The sequence below is a fragment of the Orbicella faveolata genome, unplaced genomic scaffold (assembly GCF_042242905.1).
Source record: "Orbicella faveolata isolate gen_17 unplaced genomic scaffold, um_ofav_v1 contig_34, whole genome shotgun sequence".
NCBI lineage: Eukaryota > Metazoa > Cnidaria > Anthozoa > Scleractinia > Merulinidae > Orbicella > Orbicella faveolata.
The window spans coordinates 28,314,025-28,342,021 of NW_028301563.1; the positions used below are offsets into that span (position 1 = coordinate 28,314,025).

Genomic DNA, 27,997 nt, shown 5'->3' on the forward strand with positions numbered 1-27,997 from the left:
TTTCAGTAACCGACGTCTGATTTCGCCGGATGTTTGTTTTCAGATTTCAAGATGTTTTTTTTAATGCCACTCAGTTTCGGAATTCAGCTGGTTTTCCCAGTTATTTATTAGCGTTTGTACCGTTTGTGTCAGGCTCAAAGGCCGCCGGAAAACCTTAGCAAGCAGTAATTAGAGAACGGAGAAACGAATCTTGAATTATTGTACAAAAGAGTTTACAGTTAACGTATACCTCTTTTAATTCTTCAAATTTCTAGTAAACCAGTTTATACCCATACATGTTTTTAATCCTGTAAGATTTAAAAATCTTGCAGGATCCTGTAAGATTTAGAAGTGTTACAGTATCGCCTCGTTATAAAGTGAAGTTTTCCCTTAAATTTTCATATCCCTTGCGCATTTATTCTGATGCCGTTCACAAAGTCTAACTAAATGATTGTTAAGACGTTTGTGTTTTGTTCAGTGCCGTAGATTTCTTTTCCCTTTTATAGTGTAGAAGTTATACTGGGGAAAAAATGGCCGCAGGCGCCAGCTTCTATAGGGTTGCGGCCGGAACCATGACGCCCCAGGGAAATTTCCGATTTTACCCTCTAAAACACTATTTCCAGCATTCCTGTCACATTTGTGAAGGCATATGCATGATGTAAAATCTGCAGCCTTGTTCCCATGGGCAAAGGCCGTGGTAACGAGGTTGATAAAATCTGGAGTTTCTCGAAAAACAGTAATGCAGTAATAAAGCAGTCGCGAAAGGTTCATTAGGCTGATTTAGCAAGAGAACAGGAACGTCACTTGACGACGGCGCGTGCGGTACAAACACCCAAATATGGTCAAATTAGAACAGAATCCAGGCTATTGCGCGCGCCCTGCAGTCGTCATCGGACGTTCCCGTCCTGTTGCTAAATCACCCTATTATCTTTTCCTAACTTGACGATCTGTCAATTGTTGGAAGTGTCAAAAACTACGTTTAGTACTATTTTTATTCTATTATTTTTTATGGTGAGTCAAATAAATAACGAAAGAAAAAAAGATCCTCAAAAGAGGGGGAGGGGGTTAGGGAGAGGGGTTGCAACTTCCTCCACCCCTCCCCTGGATTCGCCTCTGCTTTCCACTTTTTAACGTTGAAAGACTTGAAAGCGGAGATGAATAGCACTCTTGTTAGCCTAAGTTAGCTTAATTAGCTTGTGCTTTGCCTGTTTATTTGGTTAGGGATCCTGTCTCGTATGCTTCGGATGCCTTCCTGGCACGCATATTAGTAACAGTCCGTTCTAACCGCGTTCAGGCGTTCTTTTTTGTAGGCTCAGTCTCCAGCCGTGGGTGTTTCGGTGCGCCCGCGTTCCTCTCCACCGAGAGGATCGTGACCCGAAGAAGAACGCCTGATCGGTCTTCAGGGACACGCACAAGAAACAAATTGAGAGAGAAACTAACTTTAAGACGATTGAGAAAAGTGCTATTTCACTTTTTCCTGAGCTTCTCTCTCCACCTCTTGAACGAGGTACAGGTCAATATCCCAAACTATAAATTACAAGAAAGAGCAGTTTTCATAACAGGCTAATAAAAATGGATATAAGCGATCCAGTGATTTCTTTTAACCCATAGATAACAGTTCATCGACTAACAAGGAGTAAAAACATTACCGTAACGGTATTTTGAATATGTCATCTTAATTAGCATAGTTTTTACGATTTTATTTCTCTGTTTTTTGTTAACTTGAAAAATGTCCTTGTTTTTTAGAAGAAGCTAATTTTTTTATCATTATCAATAAGACCATCAACAAAAGCCCTTCACAACGCGCTTAATATCGGTATGAACTAGGTAACTAATTATAAGGCAGGTCTGAAACAGGGTATTTATTAAGGGTCAGGTCATAAAAAGGATATCAAATTTTTGGTCAGGTATAGAAAATCGTAGATTTGATCATAAATAGGATAAGGGTTTTATTAAAGCGGGCCGCACACCCCATCCAATTTTCCTGGAAGTACTCCCCCGCCTCCGGAGACGAAGTGTCTCCTCCCGGGGAGGGGGGGTACTCCCAGAAAAATCGGGTGGGGGTGTGCGGCCCGATTCCCTAAACCCTTGCTCTATTTATGACTTAAATCTGTGATATTCCCTACCCTATTTATGACCTGACCAAAAATTAGAAACCCTATTTATGACCTAACCCTTAAATCAAAACCCTGTTTCGGACTTGCGTTATAATTAGTTCCCTAGTTCAGACCAATGTTAAATAACCGTAAACATAATTTGTGAAGGGCTTTTGTTGATTTTCTTTTCGATAATGATGAAAAAGTGGCTATTTCTTAAAAACATACCCATATCAAAGCTAGAGTGCAAAAACCATACCCTATTTATGACCAAAATAGCTGAAAAACCATACCCTTTTGGGCCGCAAGTACCTATACAGCCCATGTAAGGGAGTAACCCCCCCCCCCCCCCCTTCCCTGGGTGTCTCCTGGACCTTCAACCTTTTCGTGTGAGTTGCTTTTTAATCCCAACAGATCAGTCAGGGTTTAAAAGGAAAGTAAAACAAAACATGATTCCTGGGCGCGGTTTTATTCTGCTTTTTTTGTTCTTTTGCATTCAAAAGTTTGAACATTTTACACTGGGCACTGGTTTCTTTTCTGGAAATTGTAGAGGGTGCTCACTATTTAGCAAAAAAATCCGGAAATTTTGGTTGAAAGTCAAATGGAATAGTAATTTTCCGGAAAACCGCCAACCGAAGAGGCGCATGCTCTTCGCTGGCCTTGCAAGAAGATTAATTTATTCATCACGTGGAAGCAAGCAAAACAAGCAAGGTTAACGATTCCACAGGTCTATGGATTAGGACTTCGAGTGTTTGTGTTGCAATTCACAAGCTACGTAAAGTTTAAGAAGAACCTTTCGCTTTGAATACAAGATTGTATTTTGTATTCGAATTTGTATCCACTCGAAATGCTGGTTGTAAGAGAAAGCTCGAGGTAAGGTTAGCAAGCGAATGGCCGTCAAAACTCTCTGAAACGCCACAGTTTGAGTTAGTAGCATGTGGATGGTTTCCTTTCTCGTGCTGGGCCTGAATTGATGTGACCTTTTATTCGCTCAGTCGTGCGTATTAAATAATCAAGGGTGGGAAAATTGTTTTGGTGTAGAACTACGTACTTGTACAAAAGTCAAAGAACATGGCGGCCGTACATTTTACCATAAACGCCTTGCGAAACAGCCATTTTAGGCACATCTACATGCGAAATTCCTGTTTTTGCACAATTCTTTCCCGTACTAACGGCATTGTGCATTATAGGTTTGAGATTTTTAGGGGTATTCTGTGGTGCTTTAGAGGGTGCGCTCAGATTAATTGCATGCAACCTAACCCCCCTCCCCCAACCCCAGGGATGTAAGGCTCTGGCATTTGCTTCTTCTATAGAGAACAAATACACCACTATAATTATGAGCCAGTTTCAGTTTGTCAATTGCCCTGCCCTCTGTTGCTTCATACTGGAAAATTATTTCGTTTTTAAAGCTGTAAAATTTATTCACACACATCGTCTTCCTTTTTTTTTTTCTTAATCTACTGTAGTATTTCTATTTTGTCTTGTGACATAGGTGGCAGCTAATCTTATTTAGTTCTATTTTGTGAGTTTTATATTCTGAATGGCTAATTCCCTCTATGAGATGCCGCTGTGTCATGGTAGTGGTATTCATCATCTGGGACTGGATATTTAACTACAGTTGAACCCTTAGTAAACAGACACCCTTGGGAAAATGGATAGTGGCTGCTTTAAGAGGACAGGGGTCCGTTTCTCGAAAGCCCCGGAAAACTCTGTTTATCTTAAGAATATGTGCATAAAACAGCTCTGTGGTCATAAGGTTTGAGATTTTGCAACGGCTTTTCAGGTGCGAAAACTTTTCGGGACCTTTGAGGAACAGACCCCTGCCCACTAAATAGAGATAAAACAATAGAAAAGCCCTCATGGGGACTGGTTACTGGCCACCTAATAGGGGTGGCCGTTTAATACGTTGCCGCCTATTAGGGGTTCGACTACACCATGATTCCCTGCAGGTGCGTCTCATAAAGGAAACTGGCTATTGCAGATTACAAGAATTTCAGCAGGTACTCTGCAACTGCAATGTTTTCAAATTTTCTTCATCTCATTTTTTATTTTTCCTTGGATTTTCAATATCATCAGCAATTGAGAATGCAATGTATTTACTAGAATACTTTCAACAGTTTGTGGATGATTCATGATTATAATGGAACAAGTTGCAAAGGATTGGGGAAAAGCCTCCTTAAGTTGTGTTCTATTACATTACAGGTGAATAGTTTCTTCTCATAATACTAGTTAGTATAATTTATTTCCATACATCGAATATCGATAGAGTCTCCTTCCTATGGTTACTGGTGTCGTCACGCAATGCTTCTCTCTAGAGAGAAAACAGAAGTGCTGTGCAACAACCCAAATAACACCTCCACTGTGTTAATTAGTACTTTTAAAGGTTCAACCATCATGATTATCCCTTATTTACAGTGGATGATGAATATGACCTACCAAAACATCTTACTTTAGTTTAAATGGTGATATCCCAACTTGGGCTAGGCAGGAAATAAGAGGCTTTGATACTCAAGGACAACCTTACATGTATTTAACTCCATATAAAACAGACCCTAAAGGTACTTTAACATTCATCAAGCTTCCATGATCAGTTGTCAGTACAAAGTAAAGACTTGAGATAGCCCTTGTCACAGTTAGTTTTTCTCATTTGCATTACAATGTAGTCCAAGGCGGATTCGAGGCAATTTTGGGCTGAAACTATGAAACAGCCTAAAATTGCCTTGCACACGTGTTAGATTATATTTTAATGCAAAGGAGAAAGGTTAACTGTGAAAAGGGCTAATCTTTAAAGTACATAACAATCTAGATTGTTTTTTTTCACCTGCAGCTTCATGCAGTTGCATCAGTTGCCAGAAATTTTGGTCCTACAACATGCATGGCTCTGTCCAATTGCTACCTGTGTGTTTTTTAATTGATAAACAAAGGTTATCATTGTCCTGTCTAATTCTTAGCTAGAAAGGATGGAATTTAATTATATTTTGCTTTCTCCAACAGTTTCTGGATACATGTAAATTACTTCATTAATAATGGCGAAACTAACAAAAAGATTGAGAGAGAAGTTAGCAGTATCACGATAGCTTATGGTGAGTACAGTTTTCTTTTTCAGTAAAATGAGTATTCCTTTAACTAAGGGACTGTTAAATGTTTGAATTTTCTTAAAATTAAATAAATACATGTAAATAATCTTTATTTACTTGTACTCTCAGCAATGTTTATGGTACAAAGGCTACTGGGGCTGAGCAAATTGTTCTGAAAAGTCTTGGAGGCTCTCCTTTGTTAAAGCAGCTTGTTTTACTCCTTTTCAGGGCCTCTGTTAGGTCGCAGAAGAAAAAGTCAAATTTTGTGGGTTTTTCACAGACAAATTGGCAGATAAAACAGCCGATTTTGTGGGAAATTTGCGGGAATTTTCAGGGCAAATTTCGCTAAGAAACGAGCGGCAAAAAATGGCTGAGCATTAGCCTCTACAATTTAACAACAGAAACTCTGTCTACTTATAGGTGTTGCCTTTCTAAAACCGGCAGTTTTGCAGGAAAATTTGGGCAACTCGTTTGTATTAGCGTATGTGTTTGCCATTTGTTTGACCACGAGGTTCTTGTTAACAGAGATCATCATAAATTTTAACAACAATAGACAATGCGCCAATGGCAAAACATTTTACATGTACAACGTGGCCACTGCCCAGTTTTTGGCAACATTAATCTAAGAACGCCAGGTAGTTTGGGGATGTTGTTTACTCGTTGCAGTCATGAAGTTTCATGATAAATTTCTAAGTTTATGGCAAGGAAACAACCCCAACAGCCAAGACAAGTTTCAAATACATGTTGTTCATGACATGTACTTGGTAAGATTTCTAGTGAATTTTGTGGTATTTTGCATGTTTTTGTGAATTTGGCAGGATTTCACGGATATACTTGAAATTCGCGGCCTCACAACTGCGTGAAATTTCAGTAGACTGGCTTTTGGGTGGCACAAAGCAGTATAGTTAATTTTCAGTAGGCTTGAAGTGGCTACTTGCTTCAAGAACTGAATTGTTTTGGAATCTTTTGCCTTAACATGTAAATAAGTTTATAAATACTGGTATCTTAAGTAAGAAAATAATGTACAGTTGTTGTTGTTTTTGAAATTTCAGCTATAAATTTGATCTTACACAGGTTGGTAATTGTTTTCTTGCTCTAATCAGTGAATTGAACTGCATTTTCCCTTCTCAATTCTGTGTTACTTTATACATGTAGTTTACAGGGAAAATATGCTGTCTTTATAGCATTTCCAAATAGAGTTTTAGTGTTACACGAGTCAACTGCAAGCCCAAGTCAACCCTGAGTCACGAGTCAACCTCCAGTCAAACATGAGTCAAGCCAATTTTTTTTTCTTTTGTTCCGAAAAAAAAAATAGATTGTAGGAAATAAAATACGTGAATACAGGTGATTTTCTTCATTTGTTCATTTCAGCTCCATAAGGTTATTGTCACTATTGTCGTTGATTTCTTTATGAAATAAATGCAGCTTTGCAACACTAATACAGTTCTGTAAACACGATCCTGCAACAGTTATTGGAACTTCAAGGTCGGGCACGAAATTCAGGAAAGAGGCAACTGTCTCGTGTGGCATGAATGTTTAATATTGTTCAACTTTTGTCTGAGTCAGTAGATAGTCTACTAGATTCATGTCACTCGCTACATGTATTTGGATAAGACAATCTTAGGTCCTCGTTACATGACCACGGGTTGCTTTTTACCCGGGGTTGTATTGCCGCACAAAATGCTAAAAATAAACACTTATTTACACCAACCTGGGTTGTTAGCGTGTGGTTTGCTTTGAGCCTGACACGGGACCAGCCTTTCTACCAATCAAAAACTGAAAACATGGGCTAGAAAGATGACAAACAAAAAACCTAGAAAGTATAGCGGAATGGTGGGAGGTCCTGATGTACAAACCAAAAAAATGAAACATGATGGTTATTTGACTGAAAGGACCAACCCGGGTTTAGCTTTTGGCCCACTGTTTACATGTAAGAATTGAAGAAATTTCAACCCCTCTTGCCGGGTCAACCTGACTCTCGGTTACCCGGCAAGGGGGGCTGACCCGGCTTGACTATTGTTTTCATGTAAATGCTTAAAAACTTTTGACTGCAAAAGGGTTACCTGACACTGTAAAGAAGGGTCGTGTAAAGAAGGCCTTACCTTGATAATCGGCAATGGACACAGCAAATAACGTGACTTGCCATAGTTTGGGGGACTGAACACGATCCCAAGGTCCGGCATAAGACTCTAAGGTGGCGTGAGCCGTGATTGGGGTGGGCCTGTTAGACAATCTATCTTCATATATTTTATATCCTACAATCTATATTTTGTCAGGGACAAAATAAAAAAAAAGGAAAAAAAACTGTCTTGACTCGTGGTTGACTCAAGGTTGACTCGTGACTCACGATTGACTTGGGCTCGCAGTTGGCTCGTATGTGTAACGCTACAACTTTTCCAAATAAGCAGTTATAAAGTCAATGTACTTTCAATTGGTTTAAGATTTCTGATTCCTGTCCCTGTCATATATATGCTTTGTCCTGCGACAACAATGCAGTTACTAGTCAGCTGCCTGAAATTTTTGACCGGGATTCTGTTCATTTCCTTAGTGTAATGTTGTCATCTCCTATAACAAGCTAGAGAGGACTGATTTACTTGATTGTATTTTTCAGTTTTCCAACAGTTTCTGGATGACTTATTCCATTAACAATGGTCGGGTTAGGGATAGTTCCAGTAACTAACAAAAAAGATTGGAACAGGGAAGGACCTTATCTCCATCATAGGAAATGGTGAGTACAGTTTCATGAAATTTCTCTTTTTAGTGAAATGTATATTTTCCAGTGCATTTTTGTTAGGTGTAGTTTGTTTCTTTTTCTGAGGACTCCATGTTCGATCATCTTCTAAATTCTTCTGGGAAACTATTTAAATTTACCGTATCAATATTGAAGCCAAGAACTTGTGATCAAAGGACTAATTTTTTTTCCTTATGCAAGGCTGCCTACAGTACTTTCACTGCATAATTGAACAGACCTTAATTGTAAGCAAGTAAATCATGGTTTGTGGTGAAACAGGATTTGTAATTTCTTGGTGGTTATTTACCAGAAATGATATGTGAATGATCCATAGTCTTTAAAACTAAGGCACCTAAATTAATTGGTAGTAACACGGTTGATCACTCCAGTGGCTTTCACTTGCATGCCTGTAGACCTTTGGAATAAGAATTATAAATTTCAATTATTTCATGCAAAGATTAATTACAAACTTTTGTCAGCATATCTCTGGCTTATTCTGGATATAATATGGTGCTCGGCAAAGGGAACACCAACAGTAATCACTTGCAAACTGTCTTCGGGGAGGGTTATTAATTAAAAGTGGGAGGAAATTTTTTGTTGTGTTCATTTGCTTCAGATGTTGTTATGTGAATTTTTCGTGACATTCCAATTGTGACAAGTTTGTTCTCTTGAAATGAGTGGGAATGGAAAGTCCCTTAAAAGTACATAATCATGTAATGTCCCAGCTAAGAAATTAATCTGAGCAACCGTGTATATTAATTTTGAAATTTAACCACATGGCAGTTAATTTACATGTATAATAATCTTGCTTGGAGACTACTTTAAAAATATTTGCTTTTGTCGAAGAGGCACAGACCATCCATGTTTTGTCATCTATGTACTTGTACGGTGTGTGCCATTTAATTTTGGCGATATGGCCATCATTTCAATTTCCGTCGTTTTCCAAGTAAAGGAAGTTACCAATGTTGGTGGCAATAATGTTCAGCATGGACCAGTTAATTTTAGTATAATTTTATGGTTTTTCCCTAAGTCTAGTCAGTAGTGGTTTTGCAAAACATACATACATATACAATGTATCCATAATAATAATCATTTGTTTATAATCTGTTGAAAACAAAGGAAAAACTTCCACGATCACTGTGGGGATGCCTTTCTCGCTATTAAAACACAGGAGCTACAGCTGTACAGCACTCGCTAGACTTTGATATATTCATTTCTGGAACTTTATACGAGTATGAATATGAGACAGACAACCCAGTTCAAACAACAAGAACTGAATGAACGGCCAAGAAATGAACACCCAAATGAACATAAAGCAAATAAACGCCCAAACACAACCCAACCAAAACAAACAGGCGGCTGAAAGCCTAGTCAGACACTAAGACCAGCTGTGGTGGTTTTACAAAGTACAGTGTATACATGGTGTGCAATGATAATAAATTAATACTTGATTTAAATGCAAAAATTTGTGACAGCTATTTTATTTGCTTCTAGCATTAATTCTTTGATACCCCCAAGTGTCTCAACACTTTTGTTGCCTATTGTGCAATTCCAGAAAATATTCATACTATCCCACAGAAGGGATTGGAATTTCTTGGGGGGTGGGGGTTCTGGAAGACCAAAAAATTTAAAGAAATGTATGAAGCTTAACTGGAATTTCCAGATGGGTGGGGAGGTGTTACAAAAAAATCCCTTCTTTGGGGAAGGTATGGATATTTTCTGTAGCTCTGTGATACTGAAAATTTTATAATGTTACTTTTTGTGATATCAGGACTGTGAACTGTTAGCTAAACTTCAAAGATAAGTCACCTTTTCACCCATGTGACAGCTTTTGCGAGCCACCATTATTAATAATGTCATGCAGCTAAATGCGTGGATATTCAAATGTGCCACATTTACAAAACTTATGAAGAACTCTGTTGATTTAAACCGTTGTACATGTAAATGGTCAATATTTCTTAATGGGTCTTATAATGATATTATCTGATGAAACTAAAAACTCGGAAGGATAGGTAATGTTTTTAAATTTGGAATGTGACAAATGACATGTAGTGGAATTAAGGTAACCGCAAAACCTTCGACCTTTTTTAAATGCAACCAAAAGAAGAAATTCATTATTTAGTTCATATTTTTTTCCAAAGAAAAAAGTTGAATGAGACATTGTCTTGATGCACATGTATCCTGAAATTATGTGGAAAAACATAGAACAAATATTGCAGTCAGTAAGGAGAATCAACAAATTGAGCTTAAGACCATAAAAAGGTTCATCTAGTACAAATGAAAAATCATCTCTTTACTCTTGTACTGCTACCTTAAATTTGGAAACATGTTGAAACTAAATTATAAGGAATATCGAGGAAGTACATGACTTTTTGTATGCTTTGCTCTCGAATAAGATCACAAAATTCCAACTAGCTGAAGGATTTCCCTTCAACGATATAACCTCACTCAGCGATCAGGCGTATTTTTTCATCTTTTTTTTCGGAGAAAAGCGGCGGACAAGGGGGCAGGTAGGGGGGCGGAGGCGGCGTGGCTGGGCTCAGGGACTGATCTGATTGGCTACTATTGTCTCTGTTTTGGTTGAGCTTGCACAGGAGCCCCTTGCGTGCACCATTTTATATCCAGAACATTTTTCTTCATGGCAATCAAGAAAGGATGATATAAGAGAACCCACCCCTCATACGTGGGGCTCTTCTCATGGTCATGTTTTCAATAGCCTGCCGTACAGGCGGATTAGCGGGGTCTTGCGCGATACACGAGCGCGTGCGAAGTGCGAGGCGAGAAAAATTCGCCTGTAGTCACACCATTGTTTATACTCTACCGCCCCCTTGAGAGAGAACAAAGCAATTCAAATAACCAATTTACAAATGTATACATGACGCGAAACAGTCAACAGACGTGAACATCTAAATTTAGCTGAATTTAAATCATGTTGTGCCAGAACGAACAAAGGAGGTATAAACCTAATATCGAGCTCAGGAGACGAAAAACTCGAACAAATTCAGGATGACAAGTTGATGACCCACTTTGTTTTGTCAACAAAAGTTGTAGGAGAAACAGAAGACTGTTTCTCTCGCAAAAGTTTTTTAAACTTGCGCTGTTGACGGCCTTTGGTGGTATTAAAGACTCGCTGGATAGTGGATTAACCACATTCTTCCAGGAGATCTGCAAGTTCGGCCGCCAGTTCACACCAGAGGCGCACGCAGAGTCGCTGAACTAGCATCCATGAGATTCCTGAGGGAAAGAATCAGACTGACGCAGAGAGCCAAGGGAGATTCGAAGAAAGAAGCCGAATCACCAGCACAGAGCTCTTTCTGCGGATGACGCTGCAGAGGTACTCGACAAGGTTAAATCCACTATCCAGCGAGTCTTTAATACCACCAAAGACCGTCAACAGCGCAAGTTTGAGAAACCTTTGCGAGAGAAACAGTCTTCTGTTTCTCCTACAACTTTTGTTGACAAAACAAAGCGGGTCATCAACTTGTCATCCAGGACCCTTAACGAAGCTGAGGTGTCCTTTCTGAAGAAAGGTCTAAATTTCGCCGTGACTCCTACGAGCGTCCCAGCCACCGAGATCATCGATTGAGTCAGCAGTCAGGCCACTAGATGCGCAGCGAGCAGACACAGTCAGGAGATCCGTCAACACCATCCTTCAACAGGCACAACCTCCCACGCCCAACATCACGAAGGAACAGCAGGAGGCTCTTAAAAGCCTAAAAGAGGACAACTCCATCATGGTCCTTCCGGCCGATAAAGGTCGCGCCAGCGTAATCCTGGACGCTGACACATACCACGAAAAAATGTCTGCGCTATTTGATTCCAGACGGTACCAGCTGCTCAACAAAGATCCGACAGACCGCTTGACCCGGAAGCTATCTGAGAAGCTGCTAACCCTGACACGGAATGGACACATATCAGAGGCGGTTTATAATGAGATCAGACCCCGACGCAAACAACAACCTAGGATCTATGGTTTGCCGAAGATCCACAAGGCCGACACACCGCTTAGGCCAATTGTGTCGTGTGTCAACACCTTTGCATACGACCTGTCTGCTTTCTTGGCTAACGTATTATCTCCTCTTGCAGGTAACTCGAACTTCACAGTGAAGAACTCAACTGACTTCACCTCCACCATCGCCAGTGAAAAGATCCAGGACCACGAGATCATACCGATCGAGGGCGCCGTACAAGCCGCGCTACAAAAAATGGAGAACGACGCAGGACTGGCTGACCGCACGACACTTACACCAGTTCAAATCGCGGACCTCTTGGATTTCGTGTTAAGATCTACGTACTTCCAGTAAAACGGATCGATTTACGAACAACGAGACGGCGCAGCCATGGGGAGCCCTGTATCCGCGGTTATTGCTAATTTCTACATGGAGATATTTGAAGAACAAGCAATAGAGTCCGCACCTCGTAAGCCTAAGATCTGGAAACGCTACGTAGATGATACTTTCACCATCCTGGAGCGGGATAGAGTTGACGTCTTCCTGCAACACCTGAACAGTCAACAACTATCAATCCGTTTCACTATGGAGATCGAGAACAACAGCAAGATCGCCTTTCTCGACACGTCAGGTTATAGAGAACCTTGCCACCAGTGTCTACAGGAAACCAACACATACTGGTCAGTACCTAGCGTATGATTCACACCACCCTCAGTCAGTAAAGCGCGGTATTGTGAAGTGTCTGTACGACCGGGCTAAACGTCTCGTCACCAAACCATCAGTAATCGCTGGAGAGAAGAAACATCTGTCATCTGTACTTGTTTCTAAGGGATATCCCTCCTCTTATGTACAGAAGATCACAAAGGCTCAACCACTTGATTTTTTTTTTCTGAAATTCATAAGCTCTACACGTTTGCCATATCTATAATACCAATTAGGCGAATACTGAAGAATACTTTCAGGAATTTTCACTGTTTTGCTGTAAAGAGGCTTTTGCAATAAAAACGATACAATGATCAACTCCTCGGGTCTTCAAGATTTCGCGCCAACTTTAACTCGATGATTTCTTTCGTTGCTCTAAAGAGATTTTCTTGATCAAAAAGAATTTTCACATTCAAAGGCTATCAAATTCGCAATATCAACTAGGCGCTAGTTTACGTTGTAATACAATAGCTTTAAAATTTTAGCACAAAACCTCACAATATTGTTTCAAATGCGTTACGGTAATATAATATGAAATGCCAGGAATAGATGCTGCTTTCTAAATTTTGGAACTGTTAAAGGACACAAGAAGATTGCCAAAAATAGCATCAATTCTAGTCAACAGAAATATTAAGACGGAATCCACCAGAAGTTCGAGTAACAAGTGGACAAAAACCTAGTACCAAGATTATTTACATCGTCTTGCAAACTTCTGTGCGACTGTTTTAAATATCTGCTCAAAGAAGATCATTTCTAGCAACACCAAACGTCGAAAACGAATGTTAAACTTTATATGAAACACTTGAAAGTACTGGTGAAATGAAACTGATGATGAAATTTTGCCTGTGTTTGCACAAGTTCTCCTGAACTTTGAAATTTCTTTTCTCTCGTTCCCATGGGAAATTGTTTTCGGTGTTATTTTAGGCAATTATTTGTGTATTTAGCTTTACGAAATTGTAAAAATGACTGTAAAATTCTTAAAATTATTCTGCTACCAGAGTTTTGTCCACTAAATCCTGCAGTTGCTCGCTTTTCTATCGGATTTCGTCTTAACCTTCTCATGGATTGTAGTTTCACCAAGCTGATATTCATGTTTCTTGTAACTACGAGAGTAGCAAACTTTAACCGTTTGACTCGAAACAGTATGTACAGAAAATGACTCGCGACTCACTAAAGTTATATTTGATTTTTCCTTATAGATTCAAAGAGAAACATCAGAAAGCTCAGTGGATCATCAAAGAGCGAAGCAAGGGAGAGCAGATTGTAATAAAATGTTCTCTGGCAGGAACGTTACCTATTCGGGATAAATGTTGTGCTTTTGGGGTAGCTGAGGAAAAAGTCGACACAGTTGTCTTGGATTAAAAATTTCCGCTTCCCTTTAAAAGCAAACGAGAAATCAGTCGGAGAAAAAACTAACTTTTTTGACGACATTATTGTCTTGGTTTTACAAAAATACGCTCTCAAGGCGACCGGGAAAATAACTCTTTTGGCGGGAAAATTGTCCTTAGAAAAAAGTCTGCGCTTTTGAATGATGTCTGGTTTTGAGTCAAAAATATACTAAGTCTTTTGGCGGGAAAATCTTGCACTGTGCAACGGATTTGACCCATCAAAAGTCAAAGTATATGTTTCATTTCAGACTAGACTGTTCAAAATCGCAGATTTTTTTTCTTTGTGGCAACACTACATTGTCAAAAAATAGTAAAAGAGAGCGTACATTTTGACTAGTTACCAGTCCCCTTTTAAAACGCAATATTTTTTTTCTTTTGTAAAATGAAAGACAAAAGAAAAATAAACAAACAATTGTTAAAGTATTTTATTGTTTAACCATCAATGTAATTATTTACAAGTTTGATTAACATAAATTTGTTTACATGCTATTAAAGGAGCTGAAAAACGCAACGTCTGAAAATTGTTTGTAGAAACTAATAAGTAAGACGAAATTACTAAGTCTGAAACAAGTAAAATTACTACAAGGATCGCTAGAAAACAAAAATAACTCTGGCAAAAACAAATCGCAAAATGGCTAGTTTTAAGAAATAGAGCAATCGAAACTACGAACCAGTAGTGAGAAAAAAACAAATCCTGTTACTTTTACGGAGAAGTATTTGACGTTACTGGTAAACATTGAAATAAATTCTACGTGGCTTGTAGCTTTTTTACACCAGTTTCAAGTAAACATTTACTCTGATTTTGAAAGTGAATTCAGTTGACCTAATGCGGATCTATGTTGTAAATTGAAACCACAGAATATACAATTGATAGGCAAACTTTTAGTTTTGTTTTTAAATGCTGATAGAAAGGATTTTCCGAATGGTTTTAGTGCATGATGAATTTGGCTGTAGTCGAATAGCAAAATCTGGTGAGAATCAAGACAATTTCAACTGACTTCGTGCTAAGCACTGAAGCATACGAAAAAAAATGATAATTTAGTCGCATGATCGACCAAACAAATCCATATTACAAATTAAAACGACGAGAAATACACTGTTCAACCACTAGCTTTTAGTTTTCAAAATTTGACTGGTTTATTGAAGTATTTGGCGAGATTCGAGACAATTTCAACCGTAAACAAGCGAACGAAAATTTCTCCCAATTAAAAAAAAAATGTTGCATGGCCGAGCAAAGAAATCCATGTTATAAATTGAAAAGACGCCAAATATAAAAGTCGAGTGAGAAATTTGGCGAGATTAGAGACAATTTCAGCTGACTGCAGCAAACAAGCAAACGACCAAGAAATTTGTTGCAGAATTAGTCTGTGGTGTCAATAACATGGATCCGCGTTTATTCAATCCTTAAGTCTCGAGTTTAAGGAGTAAATTCTCTTTCCTAATTCCTAAACGTTCTTTTAGCATAAATGGTGCGAATTTGCGATACATCAAGACATTACAATTAGTTGCAGATTTCCTTGTCACTTTCTGCTTAACAGTGTACTGATTTTTGGAGGAGACATTGATTGTCGATCAGTCACGGTTTCTTTCGATATATGAATCTAAACTATTGTCCTTTACCAAACGAAGCATCGAGATCAGAAGCCAGACAAGCATGATCCAGAACCAGCTCCCTCAGTAATGTCAGCAGGCATCTAGTGTCCACTAAGCGTCCAAGACAAGCAATGAAAATCCACCAATGACTGTCCATCAGAATCTGCAGCAAGGAGTTACTAAGGAAATAAAAAGAAAAGACCAGGTCAACATTTCTGTAACTAAATACATATTCCACTGAACAAATTGTAAACATGCACATAAAGGTCTGAACGCAAAATTTCCACCCTAGAAATCGACAGTCATTTAATTATTATAAGTGTTCTCGTGTACTTGTTATGGCAGAACAATTCGTATCATTGTTTCCAATGTAATAGAATGCATACGCAATAATTTCATATTATAAAGCAAGTTAGGTTTTCGTTTTTCGTTTTGGCTTTACCACGGCAAAAACACCAAGAATGTACATGTACCCTGTTTCTATCGAGTTTTAGTAGAATTCTACTAGTATACTAAAGCAAATGCTGTAATCTGATTGGCTGAGCCATTAAGCACTATCAGCCATTAGTGTGCAGTAGCTGGAGGTCGTCTAGGAAATGACGCTTTTTTCGTTTTTCCAACGTTTTGGAGGACAATTTTGCTGCAAATCGATAATTAAATTCTGAGAAGTCTAAACAAAGGACATTTACGGTTTCTTGACTTTCAAAAAAGTTGAAATTACTGGAAAAACGGATGCACGTACGTCAATTTTAAATGACAAGTCTATCCGAGCGATCTTTTTCAGGCGCAAAGTTTCATAATACGTCAAGAAATAATTGGAAACCGTTATTTGAAGTAAATTTTAGTAAGAATTCTACTAAAACATTAGATCATTCGCTCTCGACTTTCATCAACTATCACCTCATAGAAATCTCGAGCTCATAATTTAATTGTTAATTATAAATTTGCATTATAATGAAGCTTGACGGCTCTGGTGACTATCGCCTTTGGAAGGTCATTCAAGGTCACCAAAATCCGGAGGGAGCATATTAAGAGACAGGGTTCTGCGTCAGTGAAAATAATTTCTCAGAAGATGTGCGAATTCATATTTTCAAACTCAAGATCCCACCTAGTCAAGGCCATGCTTCTGTGTTTTGACGTCGACTAATTGTCATGAAGCGAATAGGTGACGAGAAAAAGCAACTATCTCCAACTTGGGCATATTGTCTTGATGTACTATTAAATTCTCAGAACTGATATTAAAAAAAATGTATGACAATCAAAGAGGAGAATATAAATTTGGAGCGTGTGACTGAAAGGTTCAACTTACCTGAAGCGATCGTGTCATGGAACACACCACTGGGATCTCGGTGGGTTTCATCGTCGTCTCTCAGTCCTGGAAAAAAGGATAAAATTCTAACAAAAATGAGTTATACTTATACTTATAAGAGATGCGTAAGCTTTCGGCCCTCTCTAATAAAACTCGTCTGGTGAAAGTGAATAACGACACTTCGAACACTTCGTTGCATTGCAACGAGTAAAAACAATGACCGCACAATGTCAATGTTAAATGAGCGCCTTGAAAGTCAACTTTAGAGAACAAGAACTCAGTATATAGTATCAAGCCTTTGAAAGTTTTCTATCACAAATATCACTATCGGTCGAATGAATTCCCCGATATCAGAAGTTCTAAACGTCGACGTTCATTTCTAAGTGGACAAGGTTTAACTAATATTTAAAGAGTTCTACCTGTTTCGAAATTTTTACAACTATTCATAAAGAACGTTCGAAGAAGGCTAAGATTCCTCTTTCCTCTGAGTTTAACTTATGTTCTTACCTTGGCAAGGGGCAAAAACCATCTTAATTCGAAGCACGTGCTTGCAAGGTTGGCTTGGAGTGGATTCTTGTTGCAAGTGTTGGTGTTTCGTAACGGCTCCAAACGAAAGCACATCTCAAAACCGAAAGCTTGCAATTGGTACTTGTTCCTAGAAGTTGCTGAAGAAAGCGAAGTTAAATTTCTGCTAGTCGAATTTTTGAAACTGGTGGAAGATGTGCGGCCGAGGAATTCAACGCAGCAAATGTTTCAGCGATGCATCTTTTGTCATTTAAATTTGCACCCTTTTTGCGACCACGTACTGCATGGCTGATTAATTGCAACCATTTGATTGGTTCGTTTCCTCATTTTAATAAGTGCAAGATATTCAAATTTCATTTGTATTCGAAGTTATAAGGCACCGCCTAGACTACGCCAGAGGAATTTGAAAACGGAGGTTTCACTCTAAAAACGCATGAAATATTTCCTTCCACACTACGCCGGAGAAATTTAAAAACGCAACAATCAGCGGTCATTTTGGTTTGTGTTTGAGGAAAACTGGAGCAGGGAAATCACATGATTCTCGTGACGTCATCGTTTTCGAAAAGCTCCGTTTTCAGTGTTTTCCGTCCACACGAAAACGAAAAGCCGGCTCTTTCAAATTCCTCCGGATTTAAGAGCGCGTTTTCGAAAATCCCCGTTTTCGTGACGGATTAGTGTGGACGGTAGGCCTAGCCGTAGAAATAAAGCTGCGTTTTCAAATTTCTCCACTTAGCGTAATGTGGACGGCGTCTGAATGAAAAGTGTTTTTGCGTCTTTTTTATTCCTAGAAACTTGTGCAGAATCGATATTCCAACAACTCATATTCTTATCGCAAAGCAGAGGAGTATTAGCATACTGGGTTATCTTCCAGGGTCGTCCAGTCTTTCAGCGGGATGAATTAAGAAAGACACCGGCCTAGAATCACGCCTTGGCAAAGGGACACATCAGTGAACTTATATAACGTTAAGCCTGTTACTCCCTGACCCTAAGATGAGTAATGCCCGTATGTTTATATATAAGTGTTGTATTTAACTTCTTTAAAATCTTCTATAATGGAGGTTTACATTCTGAAATTTCTTTTTTTTCCAAATGGCCAGCCAACTGTGGTTTTTTTTCTTCCTGACATCCGCTCTCAGACGCGGAATTCAATAAAGATATTGTCAATATTGGTTCATTCCCACCGGTTCAGTTAATTCCTACCAGTTCAGATGACTTTTTCCGCGCTAAAATTGGTCTCGAAAATATGAGTACGGAAACGCTGTACTGTTCCCACAAATTCTCCGTACCACAATTAAAAGAAATGTTTCCGAGTCAGTAAGGAGAATTAACATTTCAAGATTAGAATGCACAGATCATCACTGTCTTTTAACGTTTATCAGCTTTTTGTGTCTTGAGTTTTTCTCCTCGCTTGAGCAACTTTCGAGGCAGTCTCTCGTTCCAGTGCTCGGCAGATGAAGTCTCCCGCATCCATAAGTTTGTCCAAGTTTACTTCCTAAATAATAATTTAAAAGGCAAATTAAGTAATAAATAATAAAATTTGGCAAAGAAAAAGACAGACCTAAGTGTCTGTCTGGGATCATTACGCCATTTGCGCGACTTAAAATATTTAGCCTACCTCTTTCAAATAGACGAGTTTCGATATATTGCAATTCTAACTTGGCGCCGAGGTTTCGGGGAATAAATTAAAGGAAGCTATTTTCCACCCCAAACCTCGATTTCATTTCTTCTTTGTTTTATTCCCATAAGCCTCGGCATCAAGTTGGAATTTTATCATCTCGAAATTGGCCTGTTCATCAATTCTTTCTAACTCTACACATCACCCTAACAACACCTGACAAGACAAAAAACGATTTGAACAAAACCCGAAATTTTTGTACGATAATAGTTTTTACAGTCACCTACGCCGTTGGTATCTTGTCATTGCAACGCATCTTTCTAGCACTTTTAACTTCAAAAGACCTTCAAATGAAGACTTACCGTTTCAAGGCCCATTCCATGTAGCATATACACAACGTCTTCAGTGGCAACATTCCCAGATGCACCGCGCGCGTACGGACAGCCACCCAGACCACTGACTGACGCGTCTACCGTCCGGACACCCAGCTGTGAATAGAATAGACAACTGACACTCATTACGGTCGAGTCGTCCTGGACTTTCAGCTTAACACATTGTATGCTGTTAGAGAATTTCTCACTTGAGAGAAGGAAGTCTTTCTAGATTGCTTTGGTATTGGTTTCACGACGCTCAATTGAAAACTTCTCAACTATGCTATGCGATTGGCTTAGAAAACTCGCGCCACTTTGTCATCCAGTAAGAAGCAAAACCAAACTCAATCGTGACCCGCGCGGAAACGTTTTCCCGCGCTTCGCGTCAGTTACGTGTATTTATTTAGAGTTTTGATTGGTTCATTGATTAGTACTTTGTGATTGGCCAAAGTGATTACTTTGCTTTTAGTTTTCACGATACTCAATTGAAAACTGCTCTAACACATTCATACATTTAATTTTTACTTACTTGTAAGGCCGTGAGAATATTAGCCAAGGCTTGGCCACACGTGTCATGGCAGTGAATGGCCAGCTTGTCGACTGGTACAGTGTCTAAGACACCTTCCAACATGGCTTGAGCTGTGCCTAGTAAACATTCAAAGTTCGAAGAAAACTATTAGAACCCTGAGAGCATGACGATTTTCTTCCATAGTTTGTGGTTACGGCCCCGGGGGCGGGGGATTTCCCATGTGAAAAGGTCGCGGGTGCTCATCGGGAAATTTAAATTAAACCCCAAGAGAAAACCAATCTGGGTGTGTCTCGAGCTTTACTACGATTATCAGTTGAGTAAGGCGGGACGAAAGTTTGGTCACCAAGTTTTAACGTAAAAATCGCGTTGTTGTCACGAGCAACTGGCTCCGTATCCGTTGGCAACTTGTCGGCCTTTGACGTCAATTGGCAGCAAAGCGCCCGAAATTGTAGGCGACGTGACAGGCGACCAACCGCTGTTGATATTGTTACCAACGGAAACGAGGTAGGTTGCCCGTGGCAACACCATAATTTTGAGGCTAAAACTTCGTAACCAAACTTCCCTCGTGCCTTAGTCAACTGATAATCGTAGTATTTGACCTCTAAACGATACCACTTGACTTTATTTCATACTTACTGAGATTTTCGCACAGAATCGAAACTCATACGGAAATTTCTTCATCCAATCACAATCGCGAAACGACTTTCTCACACGTGGGAAAAGCGTTTCATCCAATCAGAAATCAGCTGTCAAAATAAATTAGTCAGTTCGAAACGCTTTCGCGTTGTTGTTGATGCCTCTTCAATCTTCATTCACAGAAGTTTGTAGAGTTTCCACAAGTTGACTCCAGTTTTCTCGCAAATTAGCTACAAATCACAGACAATGGCGGAAAGTTCGAACAGGTTTATCGCTTTAGATAAACCCATTAAAAAGTACATCCAGGAACAGCAGAGCAAAAAGACTCCAGCAAAAACCCGACGAGACGTTAAGGTTAACTCGCTTAGCGAATTCCTCAAACAGAAGGAAGAGGCAAGAAAAGTTTTAAAGAAGGCAAATACGCCGTAAGCATTATCGACGACAAAGAGTTTTACCAAGCAAAGAAATGTCGGGAAGCTTGAAGCAAACGACTTTAAAAAAGGCAAGGCAAGGGAAACAAATCAAACGCAGCTGAAGCGTTGACTGACGACTAGGTAAACATTCTGTACCAAAAATATTTACACTAGGTTTTTGAAGAAGCGACAGAGTGCTTGCACTCAGACGGAATAAAAAAATAACTTGACATTTGTTCTGCCGAATGAAGGGAGCAAATCTGGTTGAGTGTGAAAATCTTTTTAAGTATAAAATAAACAAATTACAGCATGGGAAGTGCTTTGTACGGTATTTACGCACCCGTTGTTTTTGCATCGGAAAACTCGTGCGTAAATACCGTACGCGTGCACTTTCCATGAAGTAATCTAACCGTTTGTTACCTAGAAATAAAAGTGTTTCTTCATTTGTCATTTTTTCGAGCAACCCTTAAGAAAATACCTTGATCGATAGAAATAGCGGCGTTTCGTTTTGAACACCCTAAATGAGAGTAAAATCCGTGATTTACACTCCTAGAAGCAGGACGAAAAGCATCCCGACCTTTTCACACGGGAGTTCTCCCGGCGGTTCCAGACAATGTTCAGCCTTCCGCCGATCTTAGCACACGCACCCGAGAAGAAACCTCCAATACCCATGAGTACATTTCCAATTCTAATGTCGCCACAAACATAATGTTCTTCATGTTCTACAGACGACATAGCTCTACTCTAAGTCCCCTCTGATGGTTGCATGATACGATGGTTGTAACAGTATAGAGCCATCAGTGTATCATTTTTTTTTCTTTTAGTAAAATTTCAGACCTCTCTCGATTGGGACATGAATTCAGCACATAAAGAGAGACTTGCTAACTAAACACATCTAACCTGGTGCTCCAACACCAATGGTGTCACCAAGAGACACTTCATAACATCCCATGTCAAACAAGCTCTTTGTTACCTGCACAGGAAAGAAATGATTCAGTTACTACACAGTTCACAGCCTCTCAATTTTTTAACGCACGCAAAAGAAAACACGAGCGAAGCGAGAGCCAGCGCGAAGTTCGAGGGGATGGCGGAGGCGAGACGAGCCAAACGAAGAATAAAGAAGTCTCACGTCAAGTCTCCTGTTTTACCCTGGCGTCCAGTTCTCTTGCAACTCTTTGAGACACTCTCCGCGCGTTCACCGATTGAATAAAAATAAGAGAAAACGGAGGGCTGTGAACAGTCTGTGTTCTTGTTAAAGTTGCAGTTGTCTTTAAGGACGACACGGGGATGTAGTAAAGAGACTGCAGCAACTGGGATCATAACCACAGGAAGGTAATTAACAGATACGCAAGCACATGATTGAAAGCAACTTTTGGAGTCAACTGCGACGGTGACGCCGAGGACAACGTCGATTAAAAAACGATTTTTCATTTATATTTTACGAACGAATCTTGCAATAATCCAGTCGAACCCCGAATTTAAAAAAAAAATTAAACATTATAACATGGTGACTTCGCTTCAGAATGACGGAAATGCAATGTCCGAGGACCTGAATCTTAAAAGTTTTCCGGGAGAGCATGCCCACGGAACCCCTAAAGGGGAATGTCTTCGACGGTCCGTATCTGGAAACCCCTTCTCTAAAATCCTGTATAAGCCCACTGTGAAACAGCGTTCGCTTCAAACGAGAAACTTAAACAATTCACCGTTGTGATTGGCGCTGTAACACAGAATTTGGTAGTACGGAAGGTGTATTGGCATAATGGCATTTTTTATTTGGCGGGGGGGGGGGTGGGGGTGGGGGGTGCAAGATATGTTACTCTCGCAGTGCCTCTCTCCACCCAAGTGTATAAATGGGTATGAGCAAATTCTTGACTCTGCGTGATCAAATGCTGACAGGTAAGTTAACTATGTAAGTTGCAGTGGTAAGAATCCCACAAAGTGAGAGTAATACTGCTTTACTTGCCTTGAAGTACTACAACTGGAGTTACTGAAAAAACTGGCTAGATAAACGAAAACAATAGGGTTGATCAATAATTCCTTCTGCGGCTATTGTAAACAAGACACATTTTGGATCAGAGATACTCAGGGAAGGCGACTGTATGTGTATCTAAATGATTGTCGACATATCTGAGTGTGAAATCAATTTAAGTAAATATGACTAGATGCTTTTTTACAAGGCTACAGCCTTGGGAGCAATAAATCCCTCATATGGACAACCAACAACACAGGAAACATATCTACAAATAAAACAAACCACAAGCATTATGAACTAATGGAAAACTCAGTAGGTAATCTCAGAAATTTTTTGACAAATATTTTGCCAAACCCAAACTAAGACAACTAATGCCTCATTTACATCAACTAAACTAGATCAACTAAATCAAGTTTAGGTTTTTCCAATTTGTCAATTGTGCCTTGCAGTCATTTTGAGAGGACAAATTTCAAACCATGTTAAATTATTGCTAAAACATTTCATCAAACAGGGGTTTTTACCATGTTAAGTTGTGGGGTGTGCATGGTACATGTATGAGCAACTAATTTTTAACCTTGTTTAGTTAACCCACTTTTAAACATGTTTTAATTAACAAATTGTTGGTGTGAACAGGGTATTACATTATTACACTGTATCACTTGCAGATTTCAGAGCTCATAAAATTTCCAAGAACCAGCAAAACAACTGTCTCCCAGTGAAAACACTGAGCAGTATAACATCAAACCACAAAATACGACAAGCCTGGAATGCCAGTGATCTCCTGGTACCAGCATAACTGGCTACAATGCTGAGGGCAGGAGATGAATGACAGTTCAAACTAAAAATATGACATGAAACGAGAACATAAGATGTCTCACTTCAAATGGTATTCTAATTAATTTTAATTCAGAGGTAAACATTTAACAAACAATATTGTTATAAAACATTCGCTGTACACATATAAGAACAATCATAAAATTACATTGAAAACCTCACCCTCTTACAGGAATATTGCTTTTCCTTGCGGCCTCACAGACAGCTTCAAATCTTTGTAGGCTTTCTGATATGGAGCAGTTAATGTTCTTTCTAAGCATAAATTAAAGGTATTACATGTAAAAGTATTTGAAGGATAATAAACACAATAGTCTCCATTTGACTTTGAAAATATGCTCGGATATTTGTCCTTGGACATTATCTGTTCCTTCATGCTCACAGTTTTCCTCAAGCCTCGCTCTTGGAAATTTGTTTGCTTCTCAGAACAGATAATGTCCATGGACAAATATCCGAGCATATTTTCACGCCAAATGGAGGTTATTGTTTGTGTATACATCGGCATTTATCTTATTAATAAAGACCTTCAACTGATGTATCAAGAAAAAGGACACACTCTTACAATGTACACATGTATTGTATGGTCACAAAACACAACAGGCATCTGCCAACACAAGTTGAAAAATTTACAAAACAAGAGCCACAAGTCAAAATTTTTAGATGAAAGTTTTAAGTGAAATTTTCTGACAGGGTGGTGGGGCTTAAACCAAGGAATCCTCTCTGAGGATTATCGATACGTCATGGAACAGTGCAATGAAAACTCCTTGACCACATTTTCTCACCTACTGAAGGACTCTGAAGCGGCACCAAAGATGGCTACTTCCTGCACACCACAGTCCAGCTAAAAAGACAAAGTATCACCAACTACTGTACAATGTACTTATCTACAAAAATGAAGAGTGGTGAAATCTGTTAATAGATTTCCATCTGGTCATGTAAATTGTCTGATGCTGTAAAGGAATGGTACTGAAACCAGAGTTGTTGCAGTATTACAACTGAGAAGATAATGGAACTTTCAAAATTTTCAGAAGATCTTTGTGATGTCATTTGCCAACACAATCAAAAAGTTTCTATATGTCACTTAAAATTTAAATAAACACTTGGTACTATTTAAAATGTTTCCGTGGCTTATTATGAGGAAAAAAAAAAACATTCAAAACACTGGCTCCATTTGAGTTTTGAACATTTTCACTTCAATTTTAAGGTCTATAGGAATGTAGACCATGGAAAAAGGTGGTTGACCTTCAGTTCTTTATTGCATTATTTAAACCAAGCTATAGTATTCATGTAGCAACTGACCGCTGCTTGAAAACCTTTGAGGTTTGGAGTGAGCACTGGGTAGGAAATGCCCGAGATCTTGTTTATTCCTCTTATGACTTGCTCGTGGTCTGCCATCTATAACACAGCACATATATTGAGGTAAACAAAGAAACTTCTTAAAGTTTACACCTAACAATTTTATTTGAATCAGGGTGAGGGGTGAGGGGTGAGGGGTGAGAGATTCTCAGTGAGAGATGAGGGGTGAGAGGATGCTCGGTGAGGGGTGAGGGGTGAGGGGTGAGAGATGGTTGGTAAGGGTTGAGGGTTGAGAGATGCTCAGTAAGGGGTGAGGGATGAGAGATGAGGGGTGAGTGATGAGAGATGAGGGGTGAGTGATGAGAGATGAGGGGTGAGGGGTGAGAGATAAGGGGTGAGGGGTGAGGGGTGAGAGATAATGGGTGAGGGTGAGAGATGAGGGGTAAGGGTTGTTGGGTGTTGTGGGGACCTTAGGGCTAAGGGCTGAGAAGTTATGGGTGAGAGATGCTCAATGATGGGTGAGGGGTGAAAAGTGAGAAATGAAAAGTGGCAGAGGGTGATAAGAAGTTACAAGACAGGGGTGAGGGGTGTACACATAAATATTACCACTATTATGGCTGCATCTTGATCACTATTAATAATCCTTCTGAATACCTGTGGAACCCATTTGGGAGATACAAAACTGGTTGCTTCAATCGATGAAAGGCCAGTCTCTGATAGCATATCAATCAACTTGATCTTAGTCTCAGTTGCTACAACTGCCTACAAACAAAAAAGAATCATGCAGTTATGAACAGTTATAACCACAGTCACTTGTCTTTCCATTCATACCTGAAAGGACTGGAATATTTGATCTGCCAAATCAATCTTTGCTGAGCCTGGCAGACTTGGCCTTGCTATTGTCATCCCAGAATATTTTCTAGACATTTTCCATCATTGTGTAAATAAATGCAATAAACACAAACCAAAACACCCTTAGTCTATGTACTGAATCTAACTATCAATCAAAATCAATAGCATTACAGTTGAATTTAAATACAGCCTTTAAGTGTTAATTCTTCTTTTTCACAAAAAATTTGAAATCTTCTAAATTAACATTCCAAACTGCTTCAAATATCTTTTCATTCTGCAGTCCGTCTCTAGGGCCTACTTCTACAATTTTGACTTTCTTTACCAGCTGACTGATAGGCTTAAAATGAAGCATGAAACATAATTTAGACATTTCATGAAGTTGCATGCACTACAACTCTACAACTGGCCATTTCCAGTGTACATTATATCAACATAATACTGATGGCCTAAGTCATCATGCACATGCTTTACCGAGTTCTTCCCAGGCTCACATCAGGGGCTGATTTAGGGGAGGGGGAGAGTAAGATTGAAAAAAGACTGTAAATATTATTATGGTAGAAAAAAGGCCAACAATCTGGTCAGGGAACCCACTATACATAATTTATACTAAGGACATTGTTAGTATTTTTCAGTTAGGTTCCAATTTCCAGATTGTAACATTTTGAGTGCATGCCTCATTGATTCTGCAACTGGGTCAGAGTAAAATGCAGAATGCAGACTGGAGACTAGCTGTAGGCTGCAGACTGCATACTGCAAACCGGGATAAAATGCAGACTGCAGATCCACCAGGGGCAAAATGCAGATGGCAGAATGTAGACTTCGAAGAAAAAAAATATTGTGTTATTTCCATTATTGAGTATTGACTCTAAAACAGGGTTATTCAGGCTAATCATAGTGAAAAGTCTGCACTCAAGTTTGCCTGAATATCACTCTGGTTAGACTAAATACCCCTCTTGTTAGCCTGAACATCACTTAGGTTAGTCTGAATAATGCTCCATTTAGCCTGTTTACAGTTAGCTCTCAATGATGGAAATAGTAACATGATTCAGTTAAAAAGTCTACAGTCCGCAGTCTGCATTTTCCTCGTGGTCTGCGCTAGTCTGCACTTTACCCTTAGTCTGTATTTTACTCCTGGTCAGTCTGCGGTTTGCAGTCTGTAGTCTGCAGTCAGCAGTCCACAGTCTGCATTTTACCCTGACCGTTCATCTATAATTCATTTCTTGAACATCTTATAAAGAACATACTCTTTATGTACAGTTGTATTGCTAAATTGCGTGTGCATTAATTAATTTTAAGTGCTTCCACAGAAATTTTTGAAAACACCAGAAAAGAGAGAAGTGGCTTCTCCTTCTTTGCTTTGGTTTGAGTTGTGGTTGAGTTTGTACCAGTTAAGGCTGTAACTGCTCAGAATTCTCAACCAGGCATTAGAAATTGGTCCGTAATATAAATCATAGCAAGTATGTGTGAGAGCAAAGTTTTTAAAACTCACTCACTATTGAGATCATAAATTTCCATTAAGCCCCATGGTAGCTTACTGCATTATCAAGATGTTTCCTGATGAATGTACAAATGTATTTGTGCGTAGGGGCGGGGAGATTGCCATAGGTGTGAGCGGGGAGGGGGGGGGGGGGGGAAGGGAGGGCTTAGTTGATCTTGCATATGTCTGCATTCCACAATCTTACCAGTAGCGAATTACTGAAAACGGTCATTGCAGAGAAAGAGATAATTAGATGTGTCCTCATGTACCTAGAGTTCTTCCCTTTGACATGTACCTTCCGCATTTTCTTTGATTGTTGAGTTTGTTAGCTGGAGCGTGTTGTTCGGTAGAAGAGGACAGAACAGCGCTGCAACTGTACATGGTGTGACTTCTTACTAATTGAGCAAACTGAACGATCTTACATTTCTTAGAGAACAACATAAACCCTGCATTAACTACCTTACCTTACTAGACAACTGCCTTACGCTTGCTCGAATCATTCGCCCTGGGAACATTAGACTTGTATGCGAAAATGACTACAAACTCGCGAGCCTGCGATCATAGCAAGTACTCATCCCCAGGGATTCTTCCCAGGGATTCTTCCCAGAGATAACCGGCGAAATCTTGTTCAGGGATTTCAACGTGAAAGAACACA

The 27,997-nt window shown here is 39.3% G+C and overlaps 2 protein-coding genes across 9 annotated transcripts; one reads left to right on the forward strand and one right to left on the reverse strand.

The window, feature by feature from the left end:
• The first annotated feature begins 2,564 nt into the window (after positions 1-2,564).
• On the forward strand, positions 2,565-14,434 carry LOC149105622 (uncharacterized). 8 transcript variants are annotated; one of them, XR_016201139.1, is made up of 6 exons: positions 2,566-2,948; positions 4,193-4,277; positions 5,070-5,158; positions 5,858-6,226; positions 7,764-7,880; positions 13,735-14,434. XR_016201139.1 is itself a non-coding variant. In XM_089270544.1 (6 exons), exons 2-5 carry the CDS (start codon positions 4,207-4,209, stop codon positions 7,783-7,785), a joined length of 204 nt encoding a protein of 67 aa, XP_089126670.1. In that variant the 5' UTR covers positions 2,568-2,948; positions 4,193-4,206; the 3' UTR covers positions 7,786-7,880; positions 13,735-14,434. The 8 variants fall into 8 exon arrangements, 7 of the variants coding, with proteins under 7 accessions (XP_089126665.1, XP_089126667.1, XP_089126668.1 ...); XM_089270544.1 differs by having other exon boundaries at positions 2,568-2,948; positions 6,205-6,226; XM_089270542.1 differs by lacking the exons at positions 7,764-7,880; positions 13,735-14,434 and having other exon boundaries at positions 2,567-2,948; positions 5,858-5,916; positions 6,205-6,935.
• A 3,922-nt stretch (positions 14,435-18,356) lies between these two features.
• Positions 18,357-27,920, reverse strand: LOC149105623 (hydroxymethylglutaryl-CoA lyase, mitochondrial-like). Its single transcript, XM_089270548.1, has 11 exons — positions 27,807-27,920; positions 26,131-26,202; positions 25,668-25,775; positions 25,017-25,112; positions 24,500-24,558; positions 23,883-23,972; positions 23,092-23,151; positions 21,815-21,891; positions 19,866-19,981; positions 19,328-19,453; positions 18,357-18,842 (listed from the first exon to the last, which is right to left on the reverse strand). Exons 1-11 carry the CDS (start codon positions 27,855-27,857, stop codon positions 18,726-18,728), a joined length of 972 nt encoding a protein of 323 aa, XP_089126674.1. The 5' UTR covers positions 27,858-27,920; the 3' UTR covers positions 18,357-18,725.
• Positions 27,921-27,997: the final 77 nt, after the last annotated feature.